We start from the raw sequence: 17,660 nt of genomic DNA, 5'->3' as shown, positions 1-17,660 counted from the left end.
TGTGTGATAAGGCCCAGTCAGATGACCCAACACTTGCTCATTTTCCCTCACCTCATTCCATCAAGACTGCTTGAGTTTGGCCATGGAGGTTGAATCAAATTTCATAAGAGAAACAAAAATCTCATTTTCAGACAGATGTTGCATATGAAAAGCAGAAACATATTAGAAGGTTTGGTCTGATGAGCTATGCACATGGTTTAATTTTTCAGTAGAAAGTATAATTAAATTGTCTGGCATTCCTGGATTAGCCCATAGTGCTTCGTGCTATAATCTTGCATGAAGATCTTAAGTGTGTGGTTTTGATATTTCTGGTACATGTAAGCTGCTAATATAGTAGCTTTTCTGTTGTGAAGGATTGGCGTCTGGCTCAATTTATTGACTAATTAACCTTCTTTTTTTTGCTGATCATTAGTGTGCTATATGGTCATAGATAAGCTCATCCTCTGTTATTACTCTGGGAAGAATGCTTTTTAACTTTAATTTCTCTCAATATTAATACTAACTCTAATGCTTTTTTTAATGGTAGAAGAAAATTATTTTGAGTAGCATAGATTTCTTTACTGTACATTTCATGTATTTATTAAGAAATTTGTGTCATACTGATTCACAGCTATACTACTTCCTACAAGAGAATCAAAGATATATTTTACGTGCTTTCTTTTCCTTTCTTCAGAGGGAAGTAATTCTGAGCGAGGGAGAGGGGGAGCAGGGAGGAACTGGCACACGTGATGTTTGCCAGGCAAGAAGCGAGTAAATAAAATATAAAGAGCCATGCTAAACTTTCAGCTCTGCATGAAGATGTGTGCAGGCTTCACAGATGAGCTGCCTGACGTGGCCTTAGGCTTTCCCCTTGGAAATCCTGGAAGTGAGGCACGTTGGGTCTGCACCATGGAGGTGTAAGATCACAGCGTGTCCTGGCTTGCCCGCTTTGCACCAGCAGGGAAGCAACAGCAGCCCAGCATGTGACAGCAACCAAGGTCTCGTGCCAGGACCTGGAAGACGTCCTGCGCTGCTGAGGACGAAACCTGGTGCTGCCCTATCTGCCCTACTGCTGTCAGACGTGCTGGTTCAAGGAAGCAGATGTGTGTGATAGCGTACGTGACACTTCATTCTGCTTAGACACACCACTCGTCTTCTCTACGGTGGAAAATGAAAAATAGCCACCTTTTTATCATATTGCAGATGTTTGTCGCTTCGTCGTGTTTGGCTATCACAAGGCTCATTTAATGTGAATCAGATGGAAAGCGTGCAGAGCGGTTTTCTGACTCCTGTCCAAGGAAAACCTTGGGTCAGCTGGCATACAGCTTTCTGAGAGCTGGCTCAGCTGAGTCTTGCCGGAGCTGGCAACTGAGCTGCCTGGTCAGCCATGTAGCAGGCAGGAGTGCAATGCTAGGGGATGGTGAAGAATAACCTCTAGGTAAGACATTAAGTAACTTTTAGAGGTATTTAGGCTCCCAGCCTCTTGGGCAATTCAGACTGAAGAGCAGCTGGGGAATTTTGCGTGTTGTGCTCAAAGAAAGCAGAGCGGTTGCTGGGAAGAAAGGTGAAGACCCTGGAATCGCCCACTTTGACATCCCTCAGAGAGCCCCCAGCACACAAAATGGCACAGATTGTAAACCAGGTTGTATCTGGCATGTCTTACCTAGTCCCAGTCTTTCCAGTGATTTAACTCAACATGTTTTATACTGATTTAGTTAAGCAGGCATTGAAACTGCGTGTAGATAAGCCTGTTAGCTGTGGTGCCGTATGTCCAGTCAGAGTAAGCCTTGCCTGTGGCTACTTTCAGTGAACCCAGCACGTACTGTTGGCCAAGTTTACTGGCGGTAAAGACCATCACTTGCAATGGCAGGGTTTTGGTGGGGTAGACGCTTGGTCCCCTCAAGGCAACCCAGCGTGGTAGAAGGAGGTGGCAGACTGCAGGGGTGAGAGAAGTCTTGGGGTGCTTCCTTGGAGCAGGTGACCCTTCTCCAAGTGATCTTCTGCAGCATGGTAATGGCCGTGCCCCTGTATGACTGTGGAGGCTCGGTGTGTGGGAGGCCATGTATGATGTTGCGTTTTGCTCTTGCTGGGTATGCAGTAGTGCAGTTGAGAAAGGAAGGAAAGGACTTTTTTGGGAAATTACTGCTTCAAGGTGGGCAATTCATGTCATTTCAAAGGCGGGGTTTCTTAACTGTGTCTTTGCCTTTCTGCTCCCTGTGTTCAGGAATCTCAACTGAAATAGAAATTTTCCTTAAAGGAACATTAAACTATTGGGAAACTTTTTCTGTGCTTTGTGATAACTCTAGCAAAGACTGATCTTTTGATGGTTTTTGGGTTTGAGTTGCATGTAGCTTGGGATGTTCCAGTTTTTCTGGTTTCTAACCATCATCTGTCTCTCTTTCTACGTATCTACACTAACCAGTTCTAAGTGTCTGAAACCATAATATCTTTTTCTTCTATTAATGGCATCTTCCCAACCTTAAATCTGGGTGCTAATACAAACTGTCAGTATTGATTTAGTTTCATTATTCAAGGAATAACTTTTTTTTTTTTTTTGGAACCAAAAATATTAAACATACTTCCCTTAATCCCAGAGGTAGATTTAAGATCACCTTGTTTTAAAGCTAAAGTTTTTTCACAGAAATTTAAAGCACAAAATTTCTCTGGAGCGTTTGCAGCTGCTAATGTTAGCTTGTGTACTTAGAAATCAGTATGTAATAACATATCTCATGATAATCTAGCAGCTGGGGAAGTCCACGTGCATTCAAAGACAAATAGGCGGCCAGCCACTCTGATAATTACCGCTTCACAGCCCTTTCTGTGAAAGGCTACAAAATGGAATTGGTGCAAAAACGGCCTTCAACCGGAGATGCCCCAAACCGATATTAGCAAGAAGGTTTCACTAGAAACACATATGGGATAAAATATTCAATAGCATTTCAGAAAGCATTAATAAGGCATAGTGCAACTCTTTAGATCATGAATTATCCTTTACCTCGAGAGAACAAAATCCCCTAAGTGGTCTTCTAGAAACACTTTGGAAATTAAACCACCCCATGTGTAGTCTGTAGCATTTCTTTTCTGTCGAGCTGTTTTAGGCTAGGTGGCCCCCACTAGCTGGTTTCGTTTGTCTCTCACCAACCTGGCAGACATCTTTTGAGAGGGAAAAATTGGCCGGGCATTCTTCTTCTTTATACCTTTTGGATCCAGCTGTGATCATTTGAACTGCCAGAGAGGGGTTTAGATGGTACCCACCTTATTTAAGGTAATGAAACAAAATGTGTGTGAAGGAATATGTTCAAGAGAGCTGAGGCAGATGCGTATCTTGCTTAGGTATGAATTTTAGATTTATCGTCTTTGTTGCCTTTTAGAGTAGCAATGAAAACTAAATGAAGTGGCAGTGCTGAAGCAGTGTGCTCTTACCTACCATCTCTATTCACCCACCTTTTCAGCTTATCTCCTCTATTCCTTTTTTTTCCCCCTTTTTTTTGTGAGACACTTTAGCACATGTTGAGAACATACGCCAAAATGCTTATTCTTAAAAGCTACCTTCATTCATCTTGAGCTGTTATTGAGAGCTTTGTCTGCTTCGTAGATAAGTTGCACAATGCTGAATCAATGTCCTCTTGTACTGGAAACCAGACAAACGATTCTGACAGAAACTCTGTTGCATTCCTACAGAGCGAGTGAAGAGATGGCTTACCTCAGGCAGAATACGGGGATCAAAACACCTTCTGCCTCTCAACTGAGGCGGTGATATAAATGTGGTTGCTGATCCTAAACGACAAAAATTAGAAATGTTTGCTTGCTGCAAGCTACTTTGCATGCTTGATAGATATTCCAGTGTTATGGATGACAATTTTTGGAGCATAAGCTACTACATGTATTTCATTAAGATGATTTTCAGGTCGTGTATTTTTTTGGCTCTACGCTTCTTTTAAATCCTCTTTAATATAGTTTTAGCTGTAGCGTAAATGTACTGAACACTCTCCTTGACAGGAGACTTTAGCTTTATAAACCAGATCTGTTGTGTAATTAAAGGAGTTTCTTTGGAAATTGGCTTCATTTCAGTTTTAAATATGTTGTCTAATTTGTTCCGGAAGTAAAGTGAACTTGTTTTTCAGAACTTGTTCATAATTGCTGGTGGTCAGAGCTATAATAAATAGAATTCCTTCCTAATTTAAGCACTTTGTAAATACGTAAACTGAGCTACAGTCTGCACCGGGCATTGACGATACAAAGTGATAGTATCTTTCCTAAGAAAATTGTCTTTTTAAGCACGTAGAAGAACGACCACCAACTCCTTTCTGTTGCTCATACCCAAATGTTGGGAATTATTTGAGCAACAGGTTCTCCAGTAATTTGAGTGCAATACTTCAGTAGATTTGAGAGAGAGAGAAGAGGAGGAAAAAGATACAGAGACACTGTTAGAGGTTGTAAACCACATGTATATTCAGCAAGTAGATGAGATATGAGCTTTGAAACAATAAGCCGCTCTATAATGCACAGACAGTCTTTCAGGCTACCAAGCCCAAGCTCTGAAGTCTCTCTACACATTGATAAAAATGTCTGACTCTGAATGAAATACGTTTATTCTGTCTCATGTAAAGCCCTGTAAGCTACTAAGAAGTGACTGAGCTGCTGACTCAGTCATTGTTCCTGGTTTTTACAACTCCTCCCATTCAGTTAATTAAAAAACCTGTTCCTGAACAGGAAACAAAAGCACTTTTTATACAGAATTGATCTATGTACATTTTCAAGATTTCTGCTCCGTGAATGCGCTTTTTCTTTAGCTTTGTTTACTGCAGCCCAAGTGCCTGCCAGAGGCAGGACTGTGGACATGACTGTCCTTCTTGGGTGGAATATTTCACGACACACCGTCCTACACTCGTGCCAGGGGCCTGTTGAGCATGGGACGGGGTCAGAACCTGAAAGGCACAAAAGGCCGCTCAGCGAGCATGAAAGCAATGAATGGCCCTAAAGTCAGGCCATGGAAATGGGGATACTCACGTGGGAGTAGCAGGAGGAAAAAGATCTGTCAGCAAAAGAGCAGAAAGCAGAAAGGGTGGTGGGTTTGCAATCAAAGAAAGTGTCTTTGCACTGTGGCAGAAACGCTAAGAGCTTGAGTTTTGGTGAGTGTTGACTTCGAAGATTTTGCAAAATAAATAAGTAAAAGCTGTTACTCAGTCAGGCAAAGTTAACGATTAAGCTCAGCAGTTGCTGCTGTTATTTTAGCAAAAGCTTCGACTTGCCAAGAAATAGAACGTGTATGAGTCGTTTGGAAAAAACACTTCCATTAAGTCAAGTTTATTTTTTAAGAGATGGCTACCAAATCCAAAAAGTTGTGTCTGGTCTAGATCCACAAGTCGCTCATGGTTAGAATCTCTGCAATCCAAGTTATGGCCAAAAATATGCATCTGCACATCTTAACTTCCCTCCTGTAATTGCAACTCTCTCCAATTTTTTAATCAACAAAATGAAGTAATACAATTCAGTGAAGGCCTGATACAGAGATTGGGACCTGGTGGTTTCTAAATTGCAAAAAGTTTGCTTTCTTCAATGCAAACAAATTTTTGTCCCCTAAAATGATTAACTCTCTTTCCAAACTCAGTTGTTCATCTGAGAAAGAAGCCTCTTTCATCTTTCAGTTTAAGGTTTCTCTGTTGCCACTGGTGGATGAGTTTTCTTTTTTGTGTGCTGTTTTTTATCTTAACTTTAAATAAATATCATTTACTTGGTAATCACTGGTAATGAGGAGATAAATTAAACTGTTCCCTGTAAGTACAGTCTGTGTTTAAAATACTTTAACTTTCCATCAGTGCCAAATTCTTCTTTACCTTTTTGAACAAATTTAGATACCAAAAGTAGAATAATTTTGTTCAACTGCAGCTGCACTGGTTTCCGGTTCTGAAATATTGCTGCCCTTAGAAGATATTCCAGTCTCTCATTGACTCTTCGGTTGCATAAGAAACTAAAGTTCACTCTTTAGCAACCAAAATGGGGAGAGTGAAAGGGAAGAAAGGTTTCTTCCGGTGTGGATTTCCCCTAAGGAGGCGCTCTCTGAAGCGGGGGAAGAATGGAGTTGGGTTTCTGTACTCATTCAGATTATAAATTACAAGTGCACCGTTCCTGGTGGGGGCATCAGCCCAAACGGAACAAATTTATGCTACTGTGTTTTCCTCACAGTAATGACTACAAATAAAAAAATGGTATTTTGCTCCTTCTGCATTACAGACTAAATCTGATGTTCTCACACATTCATAATTTCTACTGAAATTAGCGTTAATAAATTGGCGGAATCTATGGCGTAAAGACAGAAATTTTTGATTCAGCTGTGCTATAAAATCCCAGCACGCTTGGCTAACCTTTAACAGGTATTCTAACATAGCCTGTTTGAACCTGCTTGAACTAGTAATATTAATTTCAAACGTTAACTGGGAGTTTATTCTGTTACTCTCATCTCAACTTTCTTCTGTGCTTTAATTAAATGTTAATCTGTTGTAGACATCCCTGTTCTCTTGATGAATGTCTTGGGATGAATGTACACTGATGATTTGGGAGGAGATCACCTAGTTAAGAATAGGTCCAAAGGCAGATTAAGCCTGTGCTGCCTCTTAATTTTAAATGTATGTAATCTCTTTCTCTAAAACGGGAAAATCTGTTTGGGCAGAACAATGTAAGATGCTGTTAAGGTACTTGCACTTAAGTGCAAGTTTTGATCTCCAACTTGCCTTGGCTTATCCAGGCTGGGATTATCCACTCTTTAGGGACAGATTTTTAGCCCTGAATCAGTGTTAATGTATAAGTGAAAGCCATGTATTTGCTTAGTAAGACAAGTGATTCAAAGTGCAGTAAGAACTGTAACCATGTACATTTTCACCTTTGTTTCTACATCATTTTCTTTTCCGGTTGTTCATAGAGAGGACGACAGGTTTTGGTAGAGGTTTCTGTTAAGCAAGGGATAAACTGGCTTCACCTTTTATCAAATCATCCTCTCTTCCAGCAGACATTCTCATAAGGATCCTGGATGCCACTCTAGTTGGTTGGAGCCATAAGCTTTTAGTGACACTTGTCATTTTCGTAACTGAGGTCTAAGTGGGCCTTCACTCTGGTACCAAGGGAGCAGTGTCAGTAGTCACATAAGAAAAGCTTTTGTCATCAGGCAGCTGCTGTTAAGCGTAGTCATCGTCTTCACAACACTGTGTCATGCAAGCTCTGGTTGGTTTAGTTGGGCTTTCTGCAACTTTTCTCTCTTTCTCTTGATGGCTTTTTGTGCTGCGGCCTGGATGAGCTGTTATTCACCCAGAGAGCATGCCATCTTACTGTTCAATAGGAAACTAGCAACAACGTTTTGTTAATAGTAATTAAGAAAGTCAGACAGAGCAGTAGTCATCAGACTCCTCTGTGTGGTCACTTAAGCGTGTGAACTAACATGCTGCCTGTGGAATATTCTTGGTGTCTGTTGTCAGCACATGGGAAAGGAATAGAATGATGTTAATTACAAGTTAGATCAATGATAACTGAGTGAGTAAGTTAACTCTAGTTAACTTACAGTCCAGACACTCAAACATGTGACCCAGTAAAATGGAACATTTCATTGTGGTAATCTCTTATTTGTGATGATAATAACTCATGAAACAAAGGTTAGAGGTTCGGCTTGTTTTCCCTGTCTGTCTTTTTACATCATCTGTAACCTAAAATTCCCTCTCATGCGATATCTGTGAGTTAAATCTGCTTTAAGCTATCATCAGTCACCATTTGAACTGATTTTCCTTTGTTAAGCTGCCAACAGAATCAAATTATTTTTTTTTTTTGTTATGGTACTTAAAAGTCATAAAAGTAAGATAAGAGAAACGAGAAAACTAGGCTGTGCCATCCTCTTTGCTTTGCCAGCCAGGATTAGAGGTTTTGATTAGCCAGCATTGCGTTGCTGTGTGGGAAACGTGGTTGGATTCCCTGCCTTGATCTCTCCAACGGTGGGTTTGGGTACGCGCAGGCGATGTGTCAGCGTGCTGATGCTCTGCTTCGACACGTCTCGCCAGGTTGTGATGCCTGACTCATTCGCTCTGGGTTGAATGGGTATTTGTACCACAGAGAGGAATAAAAGCGTTTAAGGCCTCAAAATCTTCATAATACTTCCGAGAAGTTGAACTATTCATTCTGAAGGGCTCCTTCCCCATGAAATGTTGCACAATCTCTACTGACTGAATGTGCCTTTGTGTCCTGCCCTCTGCTTTGCAGTGCCATAAGTTTAGCTCCAGTACACTTGATGAATTCTAATTGCATTATGTTTACTTAGATATGTCTCTAGTTCATGTTTCATCTGGTTTTTTAAGGCATTCCCAAAACTCCCAGAAGATTGTGTGTAGGTGGGGACACGGGAGGTCATCTTCTTCACCCCTCTTCCTCCTCTCAAAAAAAAGGACTGACAGGCAGTTCTTAAAAAGCAAAGGCAGTATTTCAAAGTCTGTTTAATAGCTATTTCATGGTGATGATAATATAAGAATCAATCGTAGTTTTTCTAGTTTGTGGCCGAGTCATTTTCCTTTGGAAGCTGTGTACCTAAGACTCTCATGTATTTTGCTGGTGTATTTTCCACCCTTTTATAGTCTTCTGTATGGTTTCAGCAGGCTACAATATGAAAATAAACAAACAATTCTTAAAACTCGGAAAAGCTTCCTTCCTTCTCTGCCTTCCCAAACCATTTATTTTTTTTTATATAGCTCACAGAAGCTCTCGGCGTGGCAGATAAGGGTGAACCTGTACCTTTGGGTCATCTTGCTCTTTCTTTGGCTGAGGGGATGAACTTACCATAGGATTGCATCCATGTTAGTTTGCTGCCAGGTCCCACCCTGAGGTAGAGTCAGTAGCTCCTTCAATGGGGAACCCCGAGGTGACAGAGCAGATTATTAGCTTTCCTGTCCCCTCCTTGGGCAGTAGGGCTGTGAGCCTGTCTGCACTAATTCAGTTGCGGACTACTGTCTGCTCTCGCTGTTGAAAACCGTTCTGTAATTCCATTCATACGTGCAGTTTCTCTCTGCGATGAGTCTTTTCCCCCTGCACTGTCCCTTCTGCAGTGGTGACCCGGCAGCTCTGCTGCTCCAGAGGACCTGAGACTGTGGGCACTCTTCTCTCCTCTGGAGAACTCTGAACTAGGTTTCGAGCCAGCTGGAAGGTGACAAAAGTGAAGCAAGGCATTCATTTCCCACTCATCATTAGTTCAGCACGTCTGCCAAACATTTTCACATTTACTTGGTGCTAGGTCCCCGAAAGAGCTGCAATATTAACTTTTTACACCTTGATTCCAGTTAGTCACGTAATAGATGTATCAAAGATGTGATAGATTCTTTTTTGTTCCTCCTTTTTTCAGGTCTAGCCAGCTACAGCCACTGCCATGGCAACACCTCTTGCAACAGCAAAATGCCACGTGTAGGTTCTATGTAAAGATGTATTGGCGAATGTCGATTTAAATAAAAAAATGTTTTTTTAACAAAATTACATGTAGGCTGGAGTGTTAGGATTATGTGTTAATCTGTTATTTTAGAGTCTTTGGTTTGCCTTGTTTAAGGATTAGGTAGGGACGAAATAGCTCTACCATATGATCCAGCTGATGGGGTGACAAGTGAGACCATAAACTGAGATTTCCTTCCATCATCCCCCACTGAGACAAATTTACTTCTGCATCAGGCATTGAGGGCAGTTGTGTACGCTGTCAGCTGAAGATTATACAGGTCCATCTAAGAACCGGGCGTGCTGAAGTGTGCTTTCCAATTCATGCAACTGCATTCTCCCTGATATCTAGCAAGCCACCTCTATGTGCCCTTTGTTATTATGTCTTATTTATGCTTTAGGTTTACGCTCTTCAATTCTGCCCAGTTATATCAAGAATCGTTGTTTTGGGGGAGGAAAACAAAGTTATTTCCTATCAGATGGATGCACAGGAATGCAGCAAAATGTAGACAAAAATTATCTTTTTCCAAAATTATTGTATTCTGGCAGGTAGAGAGCCTTTTCTTTTTGAGTTAGCTCTGCTGTTCTTTGAAATACTTAAAAGCAGTCAGCAGTCAACAAATAATATGAAACACAAACCTCTGCAGTACTCTTGCTACCCTGCTGTGCCGTCTGCGCATTCTTGACAAGCGCTGGGCTTTGCACAGTCTCGCATAGAGAGATGTGAGACTTACTAAATAATCAAAGCTGCTGAAAGACAATACAACTCCTGCCTCCTTGGAGAAACATTTACCAGCAAACGCAGTTGAGCCGATGTTTTGGTGACCTTCCGTGTTTCCTACCGATGGCATGCAGTTACTTTTCTTTTCTTTTTTTTTTAACATAATTTCTTTTTTCAGATTTTCTTTTTGGTACGTCAGCATATACATGCTCTCACCCTTTTATATCCACGAAAACTTGGCTGCTTGTTCAGTCTGTGGACCCTTGCCATAGATAAGGGCTCCCTCGGTCTAGGCACAATACAGACAAAAAAAAAATGAGTGTTTCTGTCTTGGAAACGTTCCGAACACTTGGAAATGGCTGGACTATTTGGAGCTGAGCGGTAAGTTGCTGTGAAAAGCAGGGGATTTTATATTACAGAAATAACGTGTATGAGGTGGATTAGAGTTGCGAACGTGTGTAAGCCTGCAAGAACCAAAGCGGTGGAAGCAGCAGAAGCAACCCGAAGGCTGGGACGGAAAAGGCTGGTTAATGACCCTGCTCAAGATGTTGCAGGGCCAGCTTCTGGCAAGAAGGAAGATGGACTGATCTTCCTGCTCCTACTGGGTTTTAATAAATGCCTCCATAAACTGGAGGATAAACCCTGGTTTAGGTCTTTCCCCGCCTTTCTATCCTTCTGCGCTCATTTCCAGCAGTAGTGGATTTACTGTCTTTGCTGTAAGTACCTTCGCAGGGAAATAAGAATTCATAATCTGCAGAGATAATATATATTAGAATGAAACTGTTCCAATACTGTGCCTGCCAGAGGCCAGGCTGAAAGGTAAAGAGATATAAAGCTTGCAGTAGTCGTTCGTTACACCCTTGCATTTGGCTGGGAAGGAGTAACCACACCTGCTCGGTGGACCGTGTAGGTGTTACAAATCTTTGATCTTTCTGAACCTGCATTGATTTACTAGAGAAACATTCCATTATTCTTTTCGTGCTAGTAAGAGGGAAATGGGGGTAATTCTATAAAAGTATAGTTTTAGCTTTATATTTTCTTTACTTTTTTTTTTGGTTAAATTCCTAATTAACACAGAGTCAAATTGCCTTGTGATTTGTTTAAGGTTACTGGCAGTTTTGTAAAGTCTCCCGATGAAATCGTGCCTCTTGCAAAGTGTAATAAAATTCCACTTTAACTTGCAGTCAAGCCAGACTTATGTCCGTTTAACTCGTATTTCAGCCATGCTGTCTCTTTTATGGCAGCTTGAGTAGAGACCAGGGAGAAACATAATAAGAAATTGTCTCCTTCCTCCTTGTTAGTTAGTTACTTGACATCTGGCTCGAATGTGGATTGCAGGCCCCTCTTCAGCCCTTGTTGCTCTCCTTCCAATAAAAAAGTCTGCCTTTTTCAATGAGGAAATAAATTTAGAAAAACTGTCTATAGAAAACCTCAAGTTATAAACCATCTTTTCCAAAGAAGAGGCGTTTTAACTAACATCCAGCCCTGACAGCTTCCATGCACAGCATACTTCTTGATTTCGTAACAGGGGGAGATTAATGCTGCCCTTCTATTACATGCTTTGGGATCTGTGTGTACTCCTCTGTAGTCAACCTCCTCGTGAACTGCTGCTTATTAGCAGTGGAGGCACAGACGGCTTTGTGTTTGCGCGGCTCAGCTGAAGGAAGGGGAGGATGGCACAGATAGCGACGTAGATGGTTCTGAGCATCTCTTTGTACCGAAGCAACTCCAGCTGATTTTTCTTTTTTTTTTTTTTTTTTTTTTTCAGAAGCACGTGTAAGCCAGCAATAGGTATCAGACCCTGCTCCCAGTTGCAGAGAGCCTGAAGCGTTTGTTCTGTGCTGAGGAATTTGGGAAGTTTGGGTTGCAGTGGATAACTAGCCCTTTCCTGACGCCAGACTATCTATTGTTAAATACATAACAGTCATAGTAAAATAATATTATGATTCCAAACACAGTAATGAGAGAACCTAGAATTAAAGACCACCGTCTCATTCAAAGTGCTGGATGAGTATTTTTCATATAATGTATTATTATGCAATATGTTGTTTTCCTTCCTTGTTCATGTGAATTCATGCCTTGTTACTGTGCCCAACTCAATTCCTGCTCTGAAGTGAGCATTCTCAATTTCTTTCTGAACTAGCAAAATTTTATCACTTAGTATCTCACAGTTTCAAAAAAACTATGTAGCTTCCGTGCAGTATTGTATTGAACCCTGTGCTGTACATAAGGGGGGATTGTTAAATCAGGAGTAACCTCACTGGATTTTGGATTTGGATCTGTCTGAGGTTGCTGTGATTTGGGGGTATTTTCTTCAGGGAACAAATCAGACCCTTGGATCCCAAATCGGGCAATTAATTAGGGTTGCATCCAGGTGTCTCTGTCAGTTGTCGAAGAGGACAGCAATGCTTCCTGAGGAGGAATTCAGAAGTAAGTAGGAGAGAGCAGCAACAGCTTCAGATCAGCCCATGGAGAACGAACACTGTGTGATGACTTCTGTAAAATTTAAGAACATCTTGCCCTTAGTGACTCTCTGTGAAATACAGTCATTGGCTCTGCTCTAGAGTCGCAGTGTTTCTGTGCTATCAGGTGCTCCTTGGTGTAACTCACAGTCCCTGCTGCTGCCTGGTGTCCTGGCATGTCCTGACCCCATGTGGAATGAGGTCTGACTTCACTCAGTTCCCCCACACACCTGAATTTCCTTTGCAGGGAAGCGGGATGCCTGCAGGGAGAAGGACCTGCGGAGCTGGGGAACGCATCTTCCTCATGGTGTCTGACAGGGAAATCCTGATACCAGGACTTAAATGATCTCTATGGCAGACTGGGAATTAAAAAGCACAGTTCTCTCTTCATGTCTCCCTGGCTGCACCTCGGGCTTCAGTCACAACATGCGTTCCAGCTGTGGCTAACTGAGCCAAAGCTTGTTCTCCCTGCTTCTTGTTCCCTGCTTATTGTCCAGATTCCCTGAGCCCAGAGGTGCTGGCTGCCTGCCCCTTCTATTGCTTTGCACCGAAAGGGGCTCAGAGCAGACGGGTTGAGGAATTCAGCTTCAGGACACTGGCACATTTCTATTGAGTACTTGACGTGTTTTTCCAAATGCTGAAGAAGAGGTTGCCAGAGTTTTTCAAGATAGAGAGTACGTCTCCAATGAAGGTTTTAGAGAACCTTCAGTAAGCAATTAAACAAATTTACAGGGAAGAAAACCTCTGGAGCTACAAAGCCCAAAGATACTTTCCCCTGCTCTGGGCATCCTTGAGCCATGAGTTCCTCCTAGAGGAGCGGAGGAGACTCTGGGGGGTATTGCTAATTGTGCTTAAAGTCCTCCTTACACAGCTGTTGTGGAGGCTCCTGTGCCTCCTGTCTAATCCTGCACGAGGCAGATCTTTGGTGTGACCTGGAGAAGCCATTCCTGTAGTCAACTACATTGCTGTAATTTACTACACAAATGGCTTCTCCAGGTCAGACCAAAGGTCCTGCTGCTTCTACCCCAGTGTTGGTTGGTCTTTGAAGCACTTGAATTGCCTTGGCTGAACTTCAAATAGTAGTGTGTCCTAAAGCAGACAGTAAATTAGGAAAACTCCAAGGCAACTGATTTTTGAAGTGTGGTGAAGTTTATTGAACAGTTGCAAAATACAGTCTCGTGGTGGGCAGCATCAGCATCTTTAGTTACCTTGCTGATAATACTTCAAAGTTACTGTGGTCATTTTAGAAAGACAGAACGTATGGAAGGCAATAAAAGGAAGCCTTCTGACTTGTAAGTTGATATTTAGGCTTACAACCACTCGAGCATACCGACTAAATAGTGTGTGCCTCCATCAGCGGGATGCTGTGGTTGGGTGGAGGAGCTCAGCCTCTTGGTCTCGCGCTTCTCTTGGTGTGCATGTGCGTGTACACGTGTGTGCGCACACCTGGCAGGATGGTGGGATGGGTGGTTCTCACGGGGTGTCAGGACTTGCTGAGCTTGCGTTCGTTTCCTCCTCTGCTGCGAGGTGGCCTGAAATCATTCAGTGTGGGTGAATTCTCTTGAACGTGTCACAAAAGTCTCAAGTCTGATGGGATGTAGAGGGGCAGCGGGGCGTTGTGCGCAAAAATGCTGAAGGAATGAGAAAATATTTCTGTAGGTGGCTGACATCCTGATGTATTGGATGAATTTCAATGAAGTTGAGCACAGTTTGGGAACAATAATCCAGTGGCTGCATGCATTGCTAATGTTAAAATATGACTTACAGGAGATGCACTGACCATTGATTTTATGCAGCCTTTTACTCGTTTTCTTGAGTTGTTTCTTACATCGAGTCTTGCTGTGCTATTCTCTTGCTGAGACCAGCCTTTAACTTAGTAGTTAAAGTTTCTAAATTTGGGAAGATCACTGATTTTAAGTCTTAGTCATACCAACAGCAAATACGTCCATCTAAGCTTTTGTTATCGCTGTATTTATAAAAGAAAGCTTTTAAACTTTGTGTTTGTAGCGCACAGAGGTGATTGACGTCCCTGGCAGGTTTGCCCGGGACTTAGTTCTTCCCTTTTACAAGATTTAGAAAATAGCCAAGGTTTTCATGCTGGGGGGAGGTAAAATCAGCAAGAAACACTTCTTTCTAATGCTCTTCTAGAGGCGACCACCTTCAAAAGGGTTTTAAATGTGTATGGTTTAATTTCTTATGTTAGCTAAAGTTCTCAAAGGGCTTAGTTTATGATTAAGGAAAGTTAGGTGCTCTTCCACTCTTAGGAAAGGCTGGGGGGAAAAGGGCTTTAGCCCGGCATTTTTTAATAGCTGTTTGATGATGCTAAAAACAGAAACAAAACCCTTATGTTTATTGTTTTGGGGTTTTGTAGTAATGGCTGTGTTTTCTTTCTGTAAAGCTTTTGATATTAAGGGCCAAAAAATGCTATCTGTACAGATACTGTTACACCAAATTAAGTACACAAACACACATGCCTCCAGAGTTATTTACTATTTCTAGAGAGCATGTGATAAAAGGATCTTTTTTAATTTAACTTCAGCTCCCACACGTTCTTTTTTTTCCGACCTGGTGAGTCTGGGTGTCTCTCACAGCAGGTTCAGGAGACTCTCTGCAATCTTTCGTCTTCTTGTTTGGCTGCTAATAACCGGAAAAATTGACCAAGCGAAATGGTGAAGAAGTTGAGCCAGCAGTTGCCACAGTGACAGTTGTCCAATATAAATATCTTACAACTCTTCTGTTTATCATCTGTTTTCAGGGCAGTTTAAGCTGCTGGAACAAGACCGAGATATTAAGGAGCCAGTGCAGTATTTTAACAGTGTGGAGGAGGTGGCTAAAGCATTTCCTGAACGAGTTTACGTCATGGAGGAAATAACATTCAACGTTAAGGTAGTCCCTGAATAAATATTTATCCCTGTCTAAATGATTAACTGTTACAACCTTTATATACACGGCAAGTGAGCAACGGCACTGTGTGGGAAGTGTGATTTTTGAGACAAATGAGCCTTTAGTCTTCTGCATTCAGTGATGGTGCTCTTCGGGATTGTTTTTGCAGTCTTAAATCAACGTGTCCTCCAAGGGCTCTCCTGTCCTATGGCACTTTGGGGAGCAGTCCTGATGATCCATCCAATAATTCATCTAATTAGGATGCTTGTGCCAGATTTTAAACAAATGTTGTTTGTTGCCCCCTTTCCCCTCCCCCTCCATCAGTCTGAATTTTATTCTCTGCTAAGCAGCAGCTGCTCAAATCCCTGTCCAGAAAGACTTATTCTCAGAGAGCACGCAGGGTGAAATGATGGGCTTGCTTGTCTCAAAATTACTGCAGCTAAATAGCATTGTGAATAAAACAAAAAAAAAAAAGAAAACCAGAACAAAAGACACACTTGTTCTCTGCGTGTGTGTGTTCGTGTGCGTGTGCACGCCTCTTGGGCTCATCAGAGGGTCAGCGATCCCATGAGTGTAAGAGGGCTTGCTGACACCAAACACACTGCAGGGCAGTGGCATGACACAGTGAAGACAGAACTTGTTCTTCGTTGTCCTACCTATATGTCCTACCTATGTGTGTGACACTACACAAGGTAGGTCAGCTCTGCCAACAGAGCAGAGTGGTCTTTGGGTTCACCTGGTTTGCAACCACCCTGGTTGCTGGACTGGTTCCAGAGCATCCTAGAGCTTGGGATGCAATGGCACAGATCCACGTCATGTACCCTACAGGGGAAACTGGTTGATCCTGCTGGTGCAAAACCAATATAGAGTTTCCTGGTGCCATGTGTAGTGACATGGGGTTTTTATAACAGCCTTTTAATGGCTTATTTCTCTTTCTCGCACTGCTAGAGTTGAGGGTCACCAGCTAGTCTGCAATTTTTATAGGTGTGAGGCAAGATTGCTGAAGACTGCTGTAAGTGCCAGAGCTCATCAGTTAATTCATTTAGCGACACAGACTCATGCCTTTCAAGACAGTAGGTTATTTCCATTTCTGCTCTCCGTTAACCTAAACCCATAAAACAGAGCCTTTCATGAATGAAGGCTACATGAGAAAGTTGGAACACTTTTGTATGTTTAGAATGTAGTTGGGCAAATCAAGACAACAAGAAAATTCCATTTCTACCAGGGAATATCAGTATTCCCTTGGCACTGCTAGCCTTATCCAGTGCTGTGCTGTTATTTTTCAGTTGATCAATGACCAAATCAGGAAAGTGGCACAGGAAAATGTGCAGCTTTGATTTTATAGGGAGAAAAATATTTGTCTGCAGGCTTGTTTAAATGTAAAATGTTGTGTCTTGAGTTTAATATGAATGTTCGTGAAACTCTTTGTCATATTTAGCAAACTAAGAATTAAGCAGAGATTACTGTTAGATATCAAATTGATTTAAAAAAGATATTATAGTATACTCCTTAATGTAAATAACAGTAATAATAATCCAGGTTTAACCTAGTTACACAGTTATCTTGGCAGCATTTCTCTTGGCAGTTTTTCCAGTTTCATAGAAGTCTGTTCCAAGGTTATCATCTTCCAAAAAATAAATGAACTTAACAGGATTTATTAAAGTGTTTAATAACCCTTTACATGCAAGAGAATTATGTATGCTAAAATTTTAATACATGGGAGATCCTGTCAAACTGATTAGAGCAAAGGGAGGAAAACTAAGTATGGTTGATTTCTGTCCAATGTGGTGTGCCCCTTTAAATTCAGAAGGTAGCTAATCCGATATAAAAAGAAAAAAAATGCCTACAATATCTGATGAAGCATTTAAGATGAGGAGGAACTCTGGGAATTCTTTCTCGTCTCAAACACTCAGGTCTTTCATGGCTAATTTTTGGAGAAAGAGGCTGTAGAGTTACACCAGACGGTCACTGCGTGGTTTTGTCTGTGCTTATTGAGGTCTGCCTGCGTGTGCCGATATGCCACGGTTATGGTTCGACTTGGTGCGAACCTTCCTCCTCCATGTAAATCCTTTTGCTGCTGTGGCAGAATTTTACAGCTAGTGCTGCTGTTCAGAGAACTGCCTTCGGGCTGTGACGGGCCATGGGATCTTCTCCAAAGACGGGGG

At 41.9% G+C, this 17,660-nt stretch overlaps 1 protein-coding gene across 4 annotated transcripts in view; it reads left to right on the top strand.

Moving 5' to 3' along the window:
• The window catches only part of GAREM1 (GRB2 associated regulator of MAPK1 subtype 1), a 107,223-nt gene that overhangs the window by 64,299 nt on the left and 25,264 nt on the right, over nt 1–17,660 (top strand). For 3 of the 4 annotated variants that reach the window (XM_074576926.1, XM_074576927.1, XM_074576928.1), the window contains one exon: nt 15,368–15,498. The exons of the other annotated variant lie outside the window; for it this stretch is intronic. In XM_074576926.1, the coding sequence (XP_074433027.1) occupies nt 15,368–15,498 (131 nt within the window). The remainder of the gene's footprint in view (nt 1–15,367; nt 15,499–17,660) is intronic. 4 annotated transcript variants of the gene reach the window in all.

Source organism: Larus michahellis, chromosome 2 (assembly GCF_964199755.1).
Source record: "Larus michahellis chromosome 2, bLarMic1.1, whole genome shotgun sequence".
Taxonomy (NCBI): Eukaryota; Metazoa; Chordata; class Aves; order Charadriiformes; family Laridae; genus Larus; species Larus michahellis.
This window is presented reverse-complemented; position numbering and strand designations above follow the sequence as displayed.